The following is a 20708-nucleotide window of genomic DNA, read 5'->3' as shown; positions in this document are numbered from 1 at the left end:
TTACGATAGCACTCTAATACATACATAGGTCGCGTCTACCAAGTTTGGGGCTTGCGCGCGACGATCGTGGCGATGCGACCCCTCGCTCTCACTACACCGCACACATTATGGCCTTTTAGACGATGGCGCGCGCGCCCAACCCCATGGTCTTCAGACCTGAAACTTGGCAGTCTTAATCTCACCCCCATTCCCTGTAAATGCAGTGCGACAGTTCGTCCATCGGGCCAAAAAGCAGTCGCAGGGATCGTCCATAGCCGCTATAAGCCACTTTAGCGGGATTTTTTGACTAGGGCTCGCTCCGTATGTGCCCCGGAGCGCGCGGCGCCGCAGACCCGCGAAGGTGTCCGCGGCGGCGGCGGTGGCGATCGGGAGCGCTTCGTTCGCCCCGACAGACGCTCGGCCGCGAGCGCGAGAGAGATGTCGAGCAAGACGTGGCCGTAGGCGAGCACTCATTCCCCGACCCCCCCGAGCGTGTACATACACTGCGCTCGCTCCGCGGGGCCCGCTCGCTCCGCGGGGCCCGCAGACCTCCCCTCGGGCCCGAATAAGCGCTTTCGACGCGAAACCGCCCGCCGCGTTCGCCGTTACGACGTCGCTCCGGGAAAAGCGTACTTTCCGCACTGGCATGAAGTGACGACCAATGGTGTCATAGCTGCCAACTAAACATTCATCTTCTCCAAAGAGAAAGAAGCAGCGCCAGCCCTATGTAGGTATGAATCTACTTGTGACGGCAGAAGTCCCGGGTTTAGCGGGGAAAGAAAGCTGGCATCCTCTCTATTATTGTGCGCATGGAGCGCACCGTGACCCCAAGAAAATTTCAGGCTCCTCCTATCCAGCCGGCCCTATTCTTTTCCTGGGGGTCCTAGACTAGGCTAGTCCCCGCGCTGGGTGGAGCCCATGTTGAAGGCACACCCAGCTCCTAATCCAACTATATCATTCTATATCTTGTATCACTCCTTAATATTGTCTCTTTCTATATCTTATATCATCCCCTGCGCTAAACGAGCCTGGTATTTCTTTGTTCGGACGGAGGCTGATGTTGATCATTCGCACCGCGACCCTTTATACCATGCTGCCGTTCCGGCTTTGGCCAATTCTCAAGATCGTGATGTGGGTTGGAAGTGCCACCACGACTCTCGCGCAGTCTGTGCTCCCAACGCAGTCCCCATCGGCGGCTCCGACGCTTACCCCAACGTCTACTGATTCGCGAATACCGACAAGTTTGCCAACTTCTACTGGCCCACCATCAACAGGAGGGTTGTCCACTTCATCGGTGCCGGTCCCACTCCCAACGATGATGGGGAACGTGCCTACATACCCGCAGACAGCGCAGCCAACATTCATTGCTCGGCCGTCCGCAGTTCCTACGGGGATACCAACGTCGGTACCAACTGCGGTCCCGTCACAGCCCCCCACAGTTTACAATCCGAATATGACCATTTTCCCCACGGATACGCCATCCTCGGCTCCGACATCATTGCCATCACCGACGCCGACGCGACTTCCGACACTTTCTGTTGAGCCGACCCGGAGGCCTACAGACAGCAAAGAGCCGTCCTTTGTACCCACCTCGCTGCCATCGTCGGTTCCGACCTTCACATTTTTTCCAACGAAGGTGCCCGTTGAGACAGAATCTCCCACTGAGTATTCGTCTCTCCCGCCAACCACAAGTGTACCATCATCTTCACCGACAAATGCATCATTTCTTTGTCAGGGATTTTCATGCAATGGTCCAAATGGCGCGTTAGGATGTCCGGACTACACGGTACAATCACGACAGCACTCGGGATCTGCTGGTGGTAATGTATTTGTTACCGTTATTGCAGCGCAAAATCTGGAAGACCGAGACGGGACTACAGTCCCAGATGGAGGAGTCGCACGGTCGAGTGATCCTTACGTCCGCGTGCGAGTGGGGACGGAGGGTCACTGGTCCACGAAAGAAACGAAAAGAATCGGCAACGATGAGAATCCCCGATGGAGTGAAACGCTCTCAATGGGCTGGCACCGTGCAGGTGAAGCTCGAATGCGTTTCGAGGTATTGGATTATGACACTGGCCTCGAGGTAATAGATGGAGACGACTCGTTGGGCACAGCTTCGCTTTGGCTGCCCTTCTGCTCAACATTGACTGCCGGCTTTGCTGAGCTCGACTGTGACAAAGAGGTCTGTGCAGCACATGATTCTTCGTGGGCTATGTCACATCGACAACTCTGTCGCGAAGAGGGTTGGCTCCTTCTCAATGATGGCTACTACACCACAGTTGGGACACAGGCGTGCTGTGAGACGAACGCAGCGTGCCTTCGCATTGTTGTCGAAATAGTCCCCTTCCAACTATACGTTGACGACATACACACTTCGAATTCTAATCCAGATGAATCATTTGCAACATCTCTCTTTGTGGATCCTGCCATAGAAAGCGCTGGCGAGCTTCCGACCGCGGGTTTTGGACAGCCTTACGTTGACAAGAGCATCTACACGGTCAATGGCGAATCATCGCAAATAGACGCGGCCGGTGCGCTCTTGCTACAGACGACTGCTGAAGATGGTCGTTTCAATCAACTTTTATCAGATGATGATGCGACTGACTCATCGTTTCGGCACGCACGGCTCTCTGTGAATGCTAGAACGACATTGACCATATGCCGCCTTGCAAGCTGCTATCCAGTACCATCCTGGCTCCATGAATGGGATTACTATGTTTCGATACCCGTGCTGAAAGAGGCCCGCTACCAGGGCTTTGCCTGCTACCAGCGAATTGCTGGCCCAACAAAACGCAACAAGTATGGCACGGTCGAAGAGAACTCAGTTGATCTTGGGTGGGCTCAGTGCGAGAAAAATTATTTTGTCGTGGCTGAGCCGCACTTCGGTGCACCATCGAGAGCGCATATTTGGCAGCTTCACTTCGAGCGGATAAAATTCGCCGTCAAGGTTCTACAACTTGGCATCCCTCTATTGATAGTCCTTCCCGGTACTGTTGCACTTCTAAGACTATGCGAGTTTAGGCTGGATCGTTTGGACGGATATCTATTCTCTCTAGGTAGAGATGTAGCAGCTGAGGGCTGGCGGGCTGCGTCAAAACTCCCGGCGACTTTGTTTCTAGGGGACGGTGCCTCGACCAACAATCGAGAGCTACGGCACAATCATTATTGGGCAACGCGATGCGTCCTTTTTCTCTTAACGATTCCATGTGCTGTCTTTTGGACTGCAGGGGTCATCATCGCTTCAACGGTGCAGCCCGTAAACGCAGGGCTTGGTATCCTGCTTGTTGGCACGGCAATCCTTGGCATCTTGGGGGCTCTTTCTCGGTGGCGGCTCGATGGATGGCGGCTCACATCAGTGTCTTGCAGCGCCCTGATTGCCAGTGTAGGTTGTATCCTGATATTCTCTATTGCTGCTGTTCTCCTTGATCCTAAATTGACAGGCAATGAGAAAAGCCCCCCCGTTGATTTTATTGCCCTAACAGTGGCCCTACTTACCGCGGGACTCGTTCCCCTAGCCGTTGAAGCCACCGAATTCAATGCATTGGTGCATGCTGCGAAAGGTGCTCTGGCGACCGCGCTCGCCGGTGCGGCTGCTGACATTCAGAAGGAATTTCCAGACGACGAGGATGGGGATTACTGGCTAATGAAGGAGTGCTACAGCGCTTGCTCCGATTCGCCACACTTTGACTTCGTCTCAGACATTGCCGGAGATCTCTGTGGTTTGAGCAACCGTATAAACTCAGCGCAGGTAGCCGCAGCCCGCCGGGCATTGCTACTTGCAGGATCGCGGTCAGTGCTGGTCGCGTACATCATGTCAGCATTTCTTCTCACATCCAAAGGACCCCTAGCCCTAGCGATAGCCATCTTTTTGAGCATCACCGATGTCATTCACACCTGCCTTGGTCGCGGCTCAGTATTCTGGTCACCTACAAAAACCGTGCTACTCATGGCAGCCGCGCGTGCGCTAATTGTCTTTGGAGGGGCCACATTCTGGGTGGTTGGTCTTTCTGCCGCCCATAGTATCTATGGATATGTTCTAACTCTCGAGATTGTGAACAAATATTTGCCATATCTCGAACAACTCGAGGCCTGTGGAATCGTATTCCTCGCGCGTGGTGGTACCACGCGTAGGACGCTCATCTCATCGCACTTTGACGTCGCTGGCACGCCTGAGTTTGTATTGATGGTCTTGACAGCAACGCTGTTCTCCATTGTATTGTTTGCCGGTTACGCGACTCCGACAGGATTGCCTTTGCCACATCTCATGCTTTCTTCACGTGTGCAGATTCCAACGTACACGTTTGCAGTCATGTCGCTTCTCTTTGTCGCATTCTGTGGTACAGCACGTGGCTTTGTGCGGGCGTCCCACCTTGGGTCCCAGAACCTCCTGGGCGGGGCAGATACAGCATATCTCTTTTTCCCATGGCTCACTCTGCCAAAGATGCTGGCTGGACTTGCTTATATATGTCTTGTCACAGCGGGGCTTCTGTTGTGGGGTGCATCTGACACACCTTCCGCGCTCGCAGCTTGTGCGCTTGGTCCTATCAGTGTCCTCTGTCTGTTGCGTGCTGGAAGCGCCTGGCTTGCCAACGACTGTCGCCTCGTTGTATGGCCACCACACATTATACATGCCATAGAGGGCGATAACGTCTCCGAGTCAGAGCTTGCCTTTGGCATGCTCCAGGCGATGATGGGCAGTGGCTCTTCGCAACGTCCCGATGCCAAGACACTGGGCAGCCTTGATTTGCCTCAACTCCTGCGTACCCGCGAGGACGATACGGAGGCAATAGCTGCTATCAACATGCCCATGTTGCCGCCCAAGTCGACCATGAAGAAACGTGCAGAAGCGACGATAGTGTCTAGTATTTCCCAAGCAACTGCACAGCATGCCGCCCCGGTCGTGCCTGGTGAAACCACCGCTAGGCCGCATGTGTTAAGGCGGCAGGTCATTAATCTCGGCTTGCATAATGTTCGCATAAACAAGCTCAAGCGAATCCTCGCATCGCCCCCAAAAGAAGGAGACGACGAACGCGCTCGTAAGCGAAAGCGCCGTGGTCTATTACCCAGCCTCACTCTCAAGGAAGTCTTTGTTCACCTCAACGGACTTGTTTGGCAACACATTTGTAGCCAATTTGCGAGTGCCAAGGCGAAGGTTGCGGATGAGGTTTCCTCTGAGCAACCTCACACAGAACCCATAGCCCCTGTTGCTCTTGACTCATCCGTTGACCCAGCATGGCTTCACGTGCCTATGTGGGAAGCAGTCGTGACAGGTTGTCTCCTTCCAGAGGAATACACCACGCTTTTGTGTGCATGCTCTGCTCCAATTCTGTACGTGCTGCTTGGATGGTTCCTCGCTATCTTCTCACACCCACATTTTGCTGGCCATCTGCTGTGGGCCGTTGGCACTGCTGTATTTTGCACGATTTACCCTATAGTAAAGTGGTTCAAGGTCTATAAGGTGACGAACGACATGACAAATACCGGTGTGTTTGGGTGGGTCGTATACGTCGGTATTCTGGCGTGGGCATTTTACTCCTGGTTAGACGCTCGTTACGACATTGTCGAGACACTTTTGATAGTTGATGCTCTTATTCTCTACCCTGTGTGTCTAAACGAGCTTTATCGACTTCTCGTTTGGATCGACGATGGCTGCCAGGATCAAAATCCAAGTGTGCGAGCGACGGCCGGCTTTACGCGAGAGGCGGGCGAGGCTAATGTGGAGCTAGATGCCAGTGACGCGGGTCATGGGCGAGTGGACAAGCCAAAAATACAAATGCGCAATTGCACCCCACGCGTGGCGTGTCGCTGCCCTCTCCCAACCTGGCTTGCCAGGCCTTGGATGTACTTTGCCCTCTTGGCCCAAATATACCTTTGGGGCTCACGCTATGCGGCCCTCATCTGTTCTCTCTTCTTACTTGGGTTCCACATCGCATCATACTTCATACGAAGCTGGGCTAAGAATGATTTCTATCTACCGCCCAAGCTATTGCGCACCTCAGATCTATGGATACTTTATTGTTCCTTCGCCACAATCACAGTGTTTCTCACGGTCCCCACCGCCCCACCTGCGACAACCATCTCTGTGTTTTTCTTGTTGCAACTATTCCAATGTATCATCAAAATTGTGAATCTGTGTATCAGCTTAGACCCAGGCGCGGTCTTCTGGTTTGCCCGCACCCTCTTACCAACTTACTCGTATTCCACACGCCAAAATTTGCTGCTCGATCAAACAGCGCTCGTAATCCGCTTTGGAACATTGATGGGAGTGGGCATCTGTTGGGGCGTCACCTTAGTCTGTTTTGCTCAGCCCGTTTCCCTTGGTGTCATCTTGATTTCTGTATTTGTTTCAACATCTGTCGTCCTTGTGCTTGCTGCGTGCTCACAAATTCCCGAAAAACTGGGGACTGCCGCCGCATATTTGTCAACGCGCATATTTAATGATGCGGCAGCAGCAGCACGCCACGAATTCATCAATGCGTTTGAAGCAGAGACGTCGAGGTTTGAAGCGAAATGTGACGAGTGGGATCAGGGCGACCGCAATGGCGAAGATGACATCGATTGGGAAGAACAGGTTGCCCTGGAAGACACCCATGGCGTGGATGGTGCCTTATATCAGTCAGGTTTATTGCAAAAGGGGCAGAAAAGCCCAACGCAGGAAACCGTCAAACTTGGACCATCAGCCTTGGCTCTGGCGACGGAAATATATGCTGCGGAGCAGGCGCTGAGATTGGTGTCCCTGAAAGACGGCGGACCAATCTGGCGTGCTGATGCCCTCTATACCGATCTTGATGGCATCGCTGAGACATGTGCGTCTCGTGGGCCGTTTGGGTGTCTCGGACTTCTCGCTTGTTTGTGCAAACTGGGGCCTATGCACAGACCGCTGCGTCATTTTGACGAGGAGGGTCGGCGAGTTCTTGCCCAAGAGACTGTCGAATTCGAAGCGGTGCAGGCTGTCCTCCACCTACCAGAATTGGATTGCATGTTTCGTCGCCGATTTGACTATGAACTCAAGGCCCTTGCGCGTTTCCATCTTTTGGTACTCTCCGCTGCGGATGCTCACTTGACCTACGAGAAAGCCCAGTTTGAAAAGTTTGTGCGAGAGAATCGTTTTAAACTCCTATCAAACGGCGTGGCTCCGCCGCGGGGTTTTGTCGAAGCAGCATCTTCGGCAGCTCTCAACATGCGCCTCGTCGCGTCTTGGCTGGAGTCGCTGGATGAGGATCAGCGAGAACGATTCCACTTACTTCAGGAAAATTTCAAAGCGGAGCAAAGAGACTACGAAACAGATGTCGATCAGCGCGACCGTGGTGAGGTTCAGGCTGCAATCAAGCTCACCCTCGAGCGTCTTGAGCGAGAGCGTGTCATGTTCGATAGGCGAGCAAGTGATTGCACTGCGCGTCGATCCAAGCGCACCCAGCGCTGGGTGGCTTCGTTGACATTGGATGAACGCGATCGATTTATTACGGGTTTGCAGAAATTGTGGGAAGGCAAGCCGGACTGCCATGTGCAGCCAGCTGATGAGCAACTGCGTGCATCGTATGAGTTTCACGTACTTTTAAATAACGACGAGACTGTTGGAAATTGCCGCGAACGCCTCTCCGAGCTCGAGGCGGGCGAATTGGATTGTTACCCATCCAAGTCTCGCAAGGGCGCCCTTCAATTCATTGACCCTGATTTTCAGCCCGGTCTGGTTGCACTTGGCAGTTGTGCGGGCTCCGATTTCGTAGGAGCTTGGAACCACGCCCTTTCTGTTAACCCGCATGCAGTCCTATTCGCCGACGGTAGTGACCCGGATGATGTGCACCCTGGCGAGTGCGTAGAAGACGGTTGGCTCCTCTCGGCGCTCTCCATGCTCTCGGCCGCCGGGGGAATCGGTGACGGCGATATTGACATCCAGATTCGCCGACTTTTCATCAACATGGTCGACCTCGAGGGAAATATTGTGTATGATTCAGCGGTCGGCGCCTTCGGTCTACAATTCTATGTCAATGGTCAATGGGAGGCTACCGTGGTAGATGATTCGCTCCCCATGCTCGGTGACGGTACACTTAAAGGAGGCATTGAGGCCCTCGCTGCTCTCGATGCCTACAAACACGATGAACGTCCACCTGTGACAGGCCCTGAGCAGGATGGCGACGAAAGACCTAAAGTCGACATTACCACCGTGCTCGACGCGAGTACAATCGAGGCTTACCAACAGCGCCACAAGGACTGCGCCGGATTCGCCGTCTCCCACGCCACTGAAATGGGAGAACTCTGGGTCTCACTCCTTGAGAAAGGTGTGGCCAAATATTATGGTAGCTATGCTAATATTGAGGTTGGTTTTGTCCACCATGGTCTTGAACTCCTCACTGGAAACCGATCTGAGTGTTTTCACATTGCCGAGGCAGCTCGTGGCGTTGGCAAACGCGCTCTTTGGGGCAGCCTCTTACGTTACTACGAGAACGAGTACATCCTTGGTGCTGGCGCGGTGACGGCCGAACATGCCTCGCCCTCGCTCAAAGACCTGGGTCTACTTTTTGGAGCTACTTACACCATATATGAAGTCATTGATGTAATGCCCGAGGGCCTTAAACTGATCAAGCTACGGAACCCACCAGGCCATGCGCAAAGCTTCAAGGGCTCGTGGTCTCAGAAATCCCATCGTTGGACGGAGCGCCTCAGACACAAATTCATCCATAATCTAGACCCGCAGACCTTCTGGATGTCCTTCGATGAGTTTTGCTGTGCGTTTCGCTGCCTATTCATCTGTCATTATTACACAGACGAGTCGGCACGCTGGAGGCGATTGGCGGTCTCTGGTGAATGGACCTGTGGTCAGTCTCATGTCCAGGATGATGTCGTGGAGCCCCCGGCGAACGAAAGGGAAAACACGGCCGCGGGCCTACCTTCTTCACATAATCCGGGCTGTGAGGTCGAGCGCAATCCTCAGTATGCAATTGTTGTCCACCGACCAATCACCCTGCGCATGTCCATATCGCAGACTGATGCAAAGGGCCGTGCCAACGCCACCGTCCTCCCAATCGCAGCCTACCTCTGTCGCGCCGACAATCGCAGCAGCATCGACATCGATCGCGTGACCAAATTGGGAAACCACAACATAGTAACGACGACGGGTCCAGTGAGGCGCACGCGATCTGTTGATGCCTACGTGGACAATCTTGATCCTGGCATCTACATCCTGCTCATAGGTGCGTTTCAAGCTGAGATGGAGGGTCATTTTACCGCGACTATTATCTCAAACTATGCCGTCGACGTGACACAGATCTGGCCGCCGACTTGGCGCGAGGCCCCAAGTGAGGCCCCGCCTGAAATCACAGGCAAGGCCTGACTGTTGCGATGGGGGTTACTAGGAAATAGGAAGTTTGTGCATAAGTGAAGTTTAGTAGCAGAGGGGGAACAACAACAGCCGACCGCGTGGCGGGAGCTGCGACAATAAGCGAGCGACTGAGTGATCATAGGCAGGCGCCCAGTGTCAAATGGCAGTCCATGGCCGTGGGAAAGGCCTCCGGCCTCGACGTGCGAATGTGCAACGCCTGCAAGCTGACCTAGTCCTCGTTCGGAGATCGCGCGAGGGTCGCGGCTCGAGATTCTTTGCACTGCACAGGTTTCAAGCAGTACCGCCAAGGATTCACGGATGCGCGCAGCGCCCGGCCGAGGCCTCGATCTTGAAGAAGAGCGAGAAGGAGCGAATAACTGACATTTGAAGTATCTGCACTCAGGGACTAGGGGTACGTTGTCCGAGGCGAATAATCTATGCTAAGGATGTTTTGGCGCAGGAAGTCGAGGTAGCTTTCTGGCTTGCAATCCTGATAAACGACAGTTCCATCAGCATTCATTTCAAAGGTGCCATTATACGAAGTCATACATTTACATTGAGTCATGCCTGGTTCGTTTGCAAAACGTCCGGGTGGACATTGAAGGCAGTCGAATTTGGAATCGGAGCCAGATTTCTGATTGTAACGTCCCATATTGCATTTGTTGCAGCTGTCAATAAAACGTCCGCCGAGTGTTTCGCGATATCGACCGTGTGGGCAGTCATCACATCGGGTAACATGGTAATAGTCGACGTCGCGGTATTTTCCCGCTGGACACAAACTCATAACTTGATGTTGGCAGTAAAATCCAGGTTGACATCGAAGGTTCCCAATGGCACAGCCATCGTGGCATTCGTATCGAGCAACTTCAGCACGATCACTGTAGCCAGCTGTGATGTCGTAACGGTAATAGTAATTGCAAGCTTCCTGACATCCAGTCAATGTCCAATTCAGGTAATAATTTGAGCACCCGAATTCACAGAATGTTGCATGGCCATTGTGGAGGAAGGGGGCGGATGTCCAGGGATGGTCGCGTGTATGAGGTGGCTTGGACGGGCCGATCGGACGAACGAGCTCGTCTTCTGTTGAACAATTGGCGTTGTGATGGCATCCAACAGCAGCTGACAAGTCCAGAGCATCATAAGAGATTCCCTCCCACTGCGGAGTCAGTCCGTGGGACAGGCCGACAATTGTGCTAGCATTTCCTGCATCGAGGTCCAGCCAGCTCAGCTGAATTGCCCCAGAAGTAATAAAGAGTGCCAGCTGCATCGGTCTCGGCGGAGAGGGAGGAGGCTGGAAAAATGACACGACAAGCCGTTCATTTATGGTGCCCTTTTGAAGCAACCCATAGGAGATATATGTCACATTAAACCTAGAACCAGCAATACATAGAAGGCAAAGAGACTGTCCGGGCCAAAAACCAGATCGGAGAAATCTCCGAGCATCATTCCATGCGGTTGGCAGCCGTGTTTCGAAGCCTATTGCTCCATAGGAGTAAACATGTAGTCGCTCGATTGATCTGCCGTAGTATTCAAACGACTGCGTGGCGTCTATTTTTGATAGCACAATTGTTGCGGTTTCATCGGCATCATATGGAAGCGTGATGTGATCTGAAGTAAATGGGTCATCCGGCAGTTGAGTTATCACCATGCCTCGAATGCTGTAACCCTCACCCTCGGTTGCATGCCACTGATAGCCCATTTGTGAGTAGTTCGATGCTACACAAGGTACGAAGATTAACGATCGGTGTTGCAAATCAAAACGAGAATCAATACCATCATAGCCGTCAAATATTTGAGTCGGCGCATCGCGCACTGGACAGTAACCCTGTCGTTTCGGCATTGAGCATTCCGCCATGCAAGTCGTCAGGGTGCCGAGCGTATGATGAGGAAAGACCCACCCGCACAGCGTCAGTATGCGCAGCATGCGACAAACCATTGCGACGAAGACGATGCGAGGAGCCGGTGAAGATGATCGTTTCATCTATGACAGTAGTCGAGAGCCAAGTTAAAAAGTAGATATTAGAAGCTTTCAGTTAGCTCAAAGAAGAACTTCATCCGCTGGGCTTCGCAGGCCACTGACCCCTCACTCTGCGTGAGCAAGCTCCTCGCCCCCAAAGATGCCGGGCCTGCGTATAGCAGCATCGCCCCTGATGGTAGCCACCCTCCTGCTTGTAGAGAGATAGAGAGTTTTGTATCTCCCTAGTGGCTCGCTGGTTCAGAGCCACCCAATATCCTTTCCCCTCCTTAATACTTTCTAACCCTGTTATAGTTGCCTCCCGCACTGTAATAGACGGAGAGTCTTCCTGGACCTAGTGAGGCAGATCCTCTGCCCGTTCGTCCAGTAGCCCCGGTCCCCGTATACTACGGCAGCTGAGGTGACGTGAAGATAACAGAGACGCCGGTGTACCGCCACTGCGTAACCTCGATAGTTCACCCTATGGTTCATGGATGAATTTGATTGTCATCTACCACTTCCACAATACAAGACAAATAACAGCCGCGACAACTCTTTGAGGCTCCGACCTCGACTGTCCATCATCTTCCCATCGAAGATGCGGAAGAGGTAAGAGATGAGGTCATCACTATGGAAGATTTGCATCTTTCTACCCGCCCTACTACTAGTACCCTCCTCCGTCCCCGCTGAGGTGGCTGCGCCACCAAGCGCGGTCCGTCGGCCTTCATTCTGGCACTCTTAACTGAATTGAGCTCAGTCCCCCCCTTGAGGGAGGAGTTTACTCTGCTTCCTTTAGCTCAGGCTAGTGGGAGATACGAAAGGCCAAGTGGACGGAAATTTCCTTACTCCGGATTTTCCCTCTACTATTGTAGATCCCAGGATATAACCAGTCCTCGCCGAGCATGGGCAGCGACGCTCTTGTCCCGTCGATTCTCGCCGTCTTGCTCCTCGACTCTGAGGGCAATCGAATCATAGCCAAGTACTACCAAGGATTTCAGAGCTGCGCGGTCGAGCAGGTTTGCCTACGACAACATTACATCCTGCATAGTGATGTGCTCAGGGTAAATTCGAGGCTAAACTCTTTAAGAAAACCAAAAACACTAATACAACCAGAAGCGATGCTGATGTGATCATGTGGAAAATACAATTGTATTCATGCCCGGTCAGCAAACATTTGAAGCTTATTTCGCTCTGTACAGGCAATCTTCCGATGTGGTGCTGATACGCGCTTCTACGTCCTCGGGGCTGCCGGTGAGGTACGTGCCGTGCCATCTTTGTCGCTCAAACTGGAAAGCATAGAACGAGATTATTCTAAACATGGTGCTCGATGGACTCTTTGAGGCTCTGCACTTGCTTCTCCGGGGACAGCTTGAAAGCCGGGCTCTTCTCGACAACCTGGAAACAGTTATGCTCGCTGTCGACGAGCTCGCAAGCGTGCGGTGCATACAGAACATTAACTCCTCCCTGAGCTTGTGGTGTAGGTCGACGGTGGGGTTATACTGGAGACAGATGCCCAGTCCATCTCCAATCGAGTAATGATGAGAGGTGTTGAGGGTACGCAGCCCATCACTGATATGTCCATGTCTCAAGCCATTGCCTCCGCCAAAGATCAGCTGTTCAAGAGCTAGTTGCGGCGTGTACACAGAGTGCGCGCACTGCAACCAATTGGACACAGGCATGAACTAAGGATTCGAGCAAGCTGAAGATATGACAAGGCCTAGGCCCTTGCAGTCTCCACAATGTTACCTGAGTCCCCATGGCATATACGCGAGCGACGATGATAGTTTGCCCGAGTCTCATCGCTCCGGGGCACTTGATATGATATCTTCTGCTCCGCTTCGCCGATCCCCGCCCCTCGTGTACTAAACTCAATTCATCGTCACGTGCCAAAAGGTGGCGGGTCAGGATTGGCGACAGCCCCTTTGCCGCATTACCATCGAAATCCTTCGGATGGCAGGCAGTGAGAATCTGGCACGATGCTTTGTCCGGTTGATTTGTTTTGCAGAGGCTTTGATATGGTGGGTGTGTGTGGTGGGGGTGGGGGGTGTGGTGGTGGGGGTGCCAAATTCCTGTGCGCAAAAGTGCATAAATTTTTCTAGCAAGGGAAGACTGGTGCCGACAAAACCAAAATCTGAATATGAGATCTTGCTTGAACCGCGCTCGCCCCCATCACATCCAGGTGAATGCGAAGAAGCCCCGTAAGCCCCCCCCCCCCCCCGCCCCCTGAAAAGAAAGCAGCATCGAAGCACTAAAATCTCTAGGATCTCTAGGGGCGAGATGTGACAGGTTCCGCCACGCGGCACTCCGGTTTTAGTCCTTAATCCATCGGCTGCCCAATATATTTGGGTGTGGGGACAGTACGGCAGCCACCTAAATGCTGCAAGGATGACCAGGCTCTTTGTGCAGTGATCCCACTTGGCTGGGTGTGCTATTGGTCTGGCGAGTGGTCTGGCGAGTGGTCACCTTGATCGGCACATTGCAGCTGTAACAAATTGTCCAATGCGGACCATTTCAGATGCGCAGGTGCTGTGACCCAGTCCATCATAGGTATGAAAGGCAACTGCTAGTTTCAGTTCAGCGGATAGGATGCTGTGCGTGCGTCCGGCAAATCCCACCTGGAAGTTTTGTCTTGTACTTACCCACACCCCTTGCAAACACAGGAGTGGACAGGCACGCGTCGGTCAGCGAGCCCGTGGGACATACAGATGGGAGTTTTACATGCTTCCGCGCTTAGATGCTCGGGATAATCACTCTCAAGCGGCAGCCACCCGCTTGCCACAGCGCAGCCTGCTAGTTTATACTTGGATCGGAGGACCACATGGAGTGCCAGAGCGCCACCTAGTGAGAATCCACCAACTGCTACCCGGCTTGGTTTGACTCCAGCTTGCAAGCCCTGCTCGATTATAATATTATTTATTCTTGCCTGTATGGCAAACTCAATCAAAAATGATATAAAATGACCTACATACCGTACTTTCGGCTATACGCTCGCGGTCCTGGGCGCATTTATCATCCAGACCAAAAATATCATACCATGCTTGCATAGAGGTGCCATGATACACGGTGATTTTTCTCGTTGGCGCTAACGGCAACACAAATTTGGTGTCAGGCATCGAACGTATTGCAAACTGAGCCATCGTGCCTGTGTAATCACTAGGAAAAATGAAGTTATATGGAAAAATCAGCAACTTACCATACCAACTGAACGGAGTATCACCAAGTCCATGCAACCATATGAATAGGGAAGAATAGTTGCCGTTGGCAGGTGTGAGAGTTAACCCGGTCCCTCCGCACCCATCCCCTTGCTGGAAAACTAAAGCAGGTTGAGAAGCGGGCAAGCCTGTCGTTGGTTTCCTTAGAAAACGGCGTTTTATTTCTCCCACAACATCTACCCACATTGCCACCTATAGGGAATGAATCTCAATTGTGATCATCGTCCTACGCAGTACCTCATGATTTGATTTCCCTCGAAATACTATTTCTTGCCCACCTTGCTCCTCGCCAACCAGCACCATCGATGCAGGCGTCTTGCTCCCGAGCCCAAGCATTGACATCGTTGGCTGTGCTTTGTGTTCAATATTAAATTTTGATAAATCAAGTGAATTGAGAAGGGTTCCCTTATTTTCGTCTTTCCACATGTATAATTGGGCTTTGTCCCCGCTAGAATCAGTTGAAAAGTATCTCTTCTTCCATTGGTCATTTACTCCGTTGGTTTTCTGCTTGTTCTGATACCACAATTCTCCTTGCATGTCTATCGGCATGTCCAAGGCTGACGAAGTTGTTTTTGCAATAAGCTTCCGGGATGAATCTGATTTGTCTATGTGGTGCGCTGCACCATGGTCTGCTGAAGTGTCAGGTTGCATGCGTGTTTCAGATGCACCGAGGCCCGCTGCTTTTGTCACCAGACTTGGCGGGATGGGCGAGAGACTGCACTGGCTATCTTCTGTTATATTTACGTTTGAAATATCCCCCCCAAAAAAGCTGATTAACAGAGGGCTGAAGAAGCATTCACGCGTAAATTCTTCGAACATCTTACTGAACATGGCATGTAATCCCTCCCGTCGTTTTTCCCACGCCAGGGCTTTTTTGAATAATAATGGCGCCTTGATCTCTGGGAACGTTGGTATAGAGCATTCCATCCTAGAATGGAATTAAAATGTGGATATGGCAGGGAAAAGATTGTGATGGATGGAACAGGGGCTGGAGGCGAGACGTGTGGCCCGAGGAAAGGGGGCGTGAGGGGGGACGGATAGTGGGGTCAAAACACGGTAGTAGTCACTGCGTCACCACTTCCGAAGATTGTAGCCTCGAATGAAAACGACGGCATTCTGAATATCTTTTGCTCACCGCGAGCCAAGACATCCCGGCTCTCTTCAACACTATGTCATACACAACTCGTTTGTTTTCTTTCCGGACTTCGGGTACAGCACACGCGAATTGAGCTGTCATAAATGCAGATTGGGGCCAATATCAAAGCTTGACTGAAATTACTTTACGGCAGTACAATATGTGCAGGTGATATGTGCAGGTGATATAGCCGCCAGGATATATCAGCCAGGATATTCAGGATGCAGAGGAGAGAGGCAGAAGATACATCTCGTACTCGAGTACGAGTGGTCGTCTGTCGCTGACATCCTCTTCTATTATTGTGCGCCTGAGCGCACCCCAGGAAAACCTTCAAGTTCAACTTGAAGTTCTTTGGGGGGGGGGAGTGGATAAATGGCAGGGGATCAGGCGGCGGGCGCACCGCCGGCAGGAGGGTCTAATGCCCTGGCGCCGGGCGCAATCGCGGGCGGGGCGGGCTCGGCCGCAGCGCCCGGCGCAGGGGCAGTTGGAGGGGGGGACGAATCCTCCGAAGAGGAGTCCGCCCCGGCGTCCCCGGCGGCGGCCGCGGCGCCGCCAAGGATGTTGATAGCTGCTTCGCCGGGCATGGACAAGGGAGCTGACGTGCGGATCAAGCTGGCGAACGATGTGCTTGGCGTGGGGGTTGTCACCGGGCAGCGCAACTTTGATGGGACCTACCCAGTGAGGTATTTGTCACATCTGTCGCCTGGTAGCTGAGAAGGTAAAATAAATAGACTGACAGCAGCAAGCATAAATCTTGGCAATAGGATCCTCCCCCTGGCCCATGTCTGGAGACTTTCTATGCAGTCAGAGCTAAACAATGATGCTTTAGCAGCCTCCATTGTAGTAGATAAACTCTCTATCTACTTGTAGACGAGTATCCACCAGACCGCGTGATGAAGTGCGCCGTCATCCATTATCTGATGGCTACTTCTTCCTACAACTGATGGCGGTATCTGACTCTCGCATGCGTCTGCTAGGTGCGGAGGAGATCCAATCACTGACTACTGCACTCATCCCTCATGGTGGTCGCGAGTCGTTTAGGATAAGTGAAATCTGCCGTCGGGTCCTTGAATGCAATTCCATGGGTGGTTTCATAAGCACGCCCGGGGCTTACTATAGCCTTCGAGGAGGGCTTGACAAACTGGCACCCCTTAGCAAAGACCCGAGTCGACAGCGTAAATTCAGCAAATTTCGAAATAAGCATTTGACGGTGATTGCATTCGAAAGTGACGACACAGAGTATGAGAGATTTTGGAAGCTGAGGGATAGAGAAGATTTTAAACACACATGCTTGCCCGCACATGGCCACGTGACTCAGTCAGACGTCCACTCGTTACATGCTTTTGTTGCCTTGCATTTACACAGTCTACACATTCGACCTGGCATTGTGCTCAAAGGGCCAAGCAATGCATGGGGGCCAATGCATGGAGGAACTTCCAATACGAATTCACCAGCGCCTCTGCGAACTGATTTGTTGGTGGGGGCTGAGTCGGAGAATCCGCTTCGCGGGATCTCCTGTGCAACAACTAGGGGCGTGGGCTTTCTTAAACCAGCTACGCTCTCGAACACCATGGAGTTATTGAAGACTAGATTTGATTTGGAGCGTGCGAGGTCTGACTTGGAAACAGGCGTTCTGAATCGTTCTCTCAATGATGTACGTCAGAAGCCACATTGCGGAGCCACGCACTTTTACTTTTTTCTCTAGGAAGACGTAGGCATACAACTTAGGCTCAGGGCAACAGAAACTCGCGGTGTGAGCATTGCAACTGACCGAACTCGTGCTGCTGTGTCTCGTCTGACTGACTCATACTTCAGCAAACCTTCAGAACCAATAGGGTCTATCAAGAACTCGATTGATCATGATACTGTATCATTTGAATTGTGCGTCGCACGGGACGCGTACACAGCTGCACGTGAAGCACGTTTATTTTTGATCCAACGGCTTCGTAGCGATTTTGTGGTATATTTCGGTGTGTCTAAGAGGTCAACTGATATGATACTTCCCACGCAGAGCGCGGTTGCTGAAAAGAATCGTGTACTCAAACAAAACCGTCTCAATTTACGACAGAGTGACCCGAATGCATCCATTTATTGAGTATGTGTATCTCCCTAGGTGCCCTCTTGATAGAACGTGTCGCGTTAGCTCATGAAATTAGCAGCGTCAAAGCTCTGATGCAGAAGGGAAATCAGACTCAACTCACGGCGCGAAAGGGTGCAGTGTATCATGCTGCGGTAATCATGAGCTTACTTGAGCAGCGGTTATGTGGTGCACTAAAAGAACTGACAAAAATGTGCCAAAAAAATTCAAAGCACGAACAAAAATTGTTGCTTAGACGCACCCTTGATACTAATATTTGGCAAAAGATAGAAGTGTTACAAAAATCATCCTACACTTTGAATCTTGCAATTGCTCGCGAAGCAATTGTAAAACGGCGAGTTGACAACCTGAGGCAGCAGAACACGAACCTCCAGCAAGAGGTAATGAAAGTCTCATTTCTTGAAGAGGACCTTCGAAGGATGAGAAGTGTGCTGTATAAAACAGAGCTAGATCACCGCACGCGGGCTAGAGAGTCCAAAATGCTTACAATTTTTGCAAAGGAGAAAAATATACCAGAAGAGATCTCAGGACAAGGTCGTTTAAATCCTGAGATGTCCAGTCCCTTAAAAGACAAAGCCAGGGCAGAGTTTAGACGATTTAGACATTTATAGCCGTGAAAGAAAGCTCTCTAGGTTCGGTGGGTGTTGAAGCGGCAGCACCAGCTACAGCGCAACCTCATCAAATTAAGTTCCCAGGCGGAGTTAGTGCCACTGCTTCGATCAGAGATCGGCGCATTAAAAGGAATGCTTCACGCATCCCACGATGCGCTCCTGATTTGTAACTCCGAACGCTCGATCTTGATCACCAGGTTGAATAGGATCATGGTGACAGAGCAGCGAATGAAAACACGCGCCCCCCAGTTGTTGAGAGACCAAGAAACCTCAAATGTCTGTTTTCAACAGACTAGTCGAGAACCTATTTTTAAAGCTGCTCTAGATGAAGCATGCGACGAGTAGCCAGCGGAGCTTACATGACTCAAACCAATTGCGCAAGTAAAGCTCCTCCCCTGTATGTGTCTTAGGTTGAAGATCCTTACTGAGCAGCTTGCAATGCAAACAAAACGAGCCCGCCTTGCAACATATGCAGCCGCAACTGCCATACTTAAAGACACCCGTTAGCAGGCTAAGGTAGATGTTCCTAGAATCACCCACGTCGCTATCCTGCTAGAGGCCACCTTGGTGTTTAGCTAAATACCCCCGTTGTTCTTTTAGTTGAACATGCCCCTAGGGAGAAATAGAGAGATAGAGAGTTTTGTACCTCCCTAGTGGCTCGCTGGTACAGAGCCACCCAAGATTCTTCCCCTCTCCTTAATACTTTCTAACCCTGTTATAGTTGCGTCCCGCACTGTAATAGACCGAGAGTCTTCCTGGACCTAGTGAGGCAGATCCTCTGCCCGTTCGTCCAGTAGCCCCGGCCTCTAGCCCCGGCCCCCGTATAGTCATCGAGTCAGCGGTTGAATTCATCGATCTCAACTAAGCTTTACCACTATGAGCTCTAGTTCTATTACAATTAGCTTAGGGGCTTGATCTGAGATCAATCTGAGATCACCCCCCAGGCTTAGCTCGTTTTGTGAGATCTGGGCTAAAACGCGTCTTTCGCTAGCCGATGCAGCGGTTCCTGTAACCAGACTTGCATCCCCGGGGCCCCGGGTGGCGTGGCTTATTTTTTTTTTTTTTTTTGCACCCGGCTCCGGACGCTTCGGCGCGCCCTCGCTTCGCTGCGGGCGCTCTCGCGTTCAAGGAACCCGCGGCGCCGTCGCCGGGAGTTTTGGGGACAAGGCGGGTGATTTTTTTGAGCCCGCCCACCACTCTCACAATTGACTCGGCAGCTTCATAAGATGAAGGAACCAGGTGCATAGTGAGGCACTGCGCACCGCCGTTTTGGCTCGCACCCAGCTTTACGACCGTCCCCTGGCGGAGCCAATCGCCGCAACGGTATCTACCAGCGCGCTCGGCGCTGCCAACTGCGGAAGGGGTCGAAAAGGGGCCGAACGCTTCACCCTCTAGGAGCCCCTCCGCGGCCCCGACCCTCTGTAGTCCATCAATTCCAAAATATGAACGAAGAAGCAGCCGCGAAACGAGCATCGCGACTCAAGCGTGCGCGAATGCTTGTGTCACAAGGTCGATTTAAAGGAAGCCACGATTCCCAATTAGCTCTTTCTGCTTACACCATCCCGATAACAGGCGAAGGTGATGCTGTCCTAGACGCGAATAGGTCACAGAATTTTGTTGATGCTGGCCGATATCGTGGTCGCGGTGATGCCCTTCGCGGACGTGGTCGATCCATTGGTGGATTCCGGCGTGGTGGTGATGGGCGAGGTCGGGCAGGCGCCGCTCGTCTACCTAGGGGGGTGGTGACTTCGGCGCACGAGTCGCCGTCACAGCCTCCTAAACAATCTGATGATAATCTCGAGGGACATGCGGGAGGCTCATCACGCAAGATTTGGCAGCCAAAATCCGCACGGGCTCTAGATATGGGGTATTCGCAGCCGGGCACGCTACCAGTAGAGCCGGATGTACCCGTTATGGCATTGCCCGGTGATGCGGATGTTGAGCGACCGACTTTACCGATTCACGCTATCAATATATATGACACGCTGGGGGAGCTCGGTAAGGGCCAGTTTGGTGTGGTGTCGCAGGCGGTACGGCGCAAGAGTAGTGGGGGAAGAGAAGTTGTGGCTATTAAGATGCTCAAGTTCGATTTTGATAAGGAGGGATTTCCACTCGAGGCATTGCGCGAGATAACACTGCTGTCTTCATTGCGGCACCCAAATATCGTGCGAATGCATGCGGTGGCATGTGATGCAGGTGAAGCACCGAACGGATGGCATCTTGTGATGGAGCCAGCAGGCCATGAGTTGACTAAAATGGTGAAGGGAGCACGGCGGCGGCCCATGACCGAGGCTCAAGTCAAACACCTCATGCTCCAACTTCTGCGTGCGCTGGCCGCCCTACACAGCGTCTGGGTGATGCACCGCGATCTGAAGACACCCAACGTCCTAGTCGATGACA

The 20708-nt window shown here is 52.3% G+C and overlaps 3 protein-coding genes across 3 annotated transcripts; 2 read left to right on the top strand and 1 right to left on the bottom strand.

Annotated features, from left to right (window-relative positions):
• Positions 1-12154: 12154 nt before the first annotated feature.
• AURANDRAFT_32885 (hypothetical protein) lies at positions 12155-12880 on the top strand (the record flags this gene model as incomplete). The annotated part of the gene is made up of 5 exons (XM_009042834.1): positions 12155-12268; positions 12313-12386; positions 12433-12508; positions 12552-12686; positions 12734-12880. 5 exons carry the CDS (start codon positions 12155-12157, stop codon positions 12878-12880), a joined length of 546 nt encoding a protein of 181 aa, XP_009041082.1.
• An 831-nt stretch (positions 12881-13711) lies between these two features.
• Positions 13712-14650, bottom strand: AURANDRAFT_32841 (hypothetical protein; the record flags this gene model as incomplete). Its single annotated transcript, XM_009042821.1, has 4 exons — positions 13712-13867; positions 13921-14187; positions 14222-14394; positions 14446-14650. 4 exons carry the CDS (start codon positions 14648-14650, stop codon positions 13712-13714), a joined length of 801 nt encoding a protein of 266 aa, XP_009041069.1.
• A 5571-nt stretch (positions 14651-20221) lies between these two features.
• AURANDRAFT_32874 (hypothetical protein) lies at positions 20222-20704 on the top strand (the record flags this gene model as incomplete). Its single annotated transcript, XM_009042835.1, has 1 exon — positions 20222-20704. A coding segment is annotated over one exon (483 nt), but the record flags the coding sequence as incomplete, so codon positions are not given.
• Between the last annotated feature and the right edge of the window lie 4 nt (positions 20705-20708).

The sequence above is a fragment of the Aureococcus anophagefferens genome (assembly GCF_000186865.1).
Source record: "Aureococcus anophagefferens unplaced genomic scaffold AURANscaffold_38, whole genome shotgun sequence".
NCBI lineage: Eukaryota > Pelagophyceae > Pelagomonadales > Pelagomonadaceae > Aureococcus > Aureococcus anophagefferens.
Note: the sequence above shows the minus strand (reverse complement) of the source record. Positions and strands in the feature narration are given on the sequence as shown.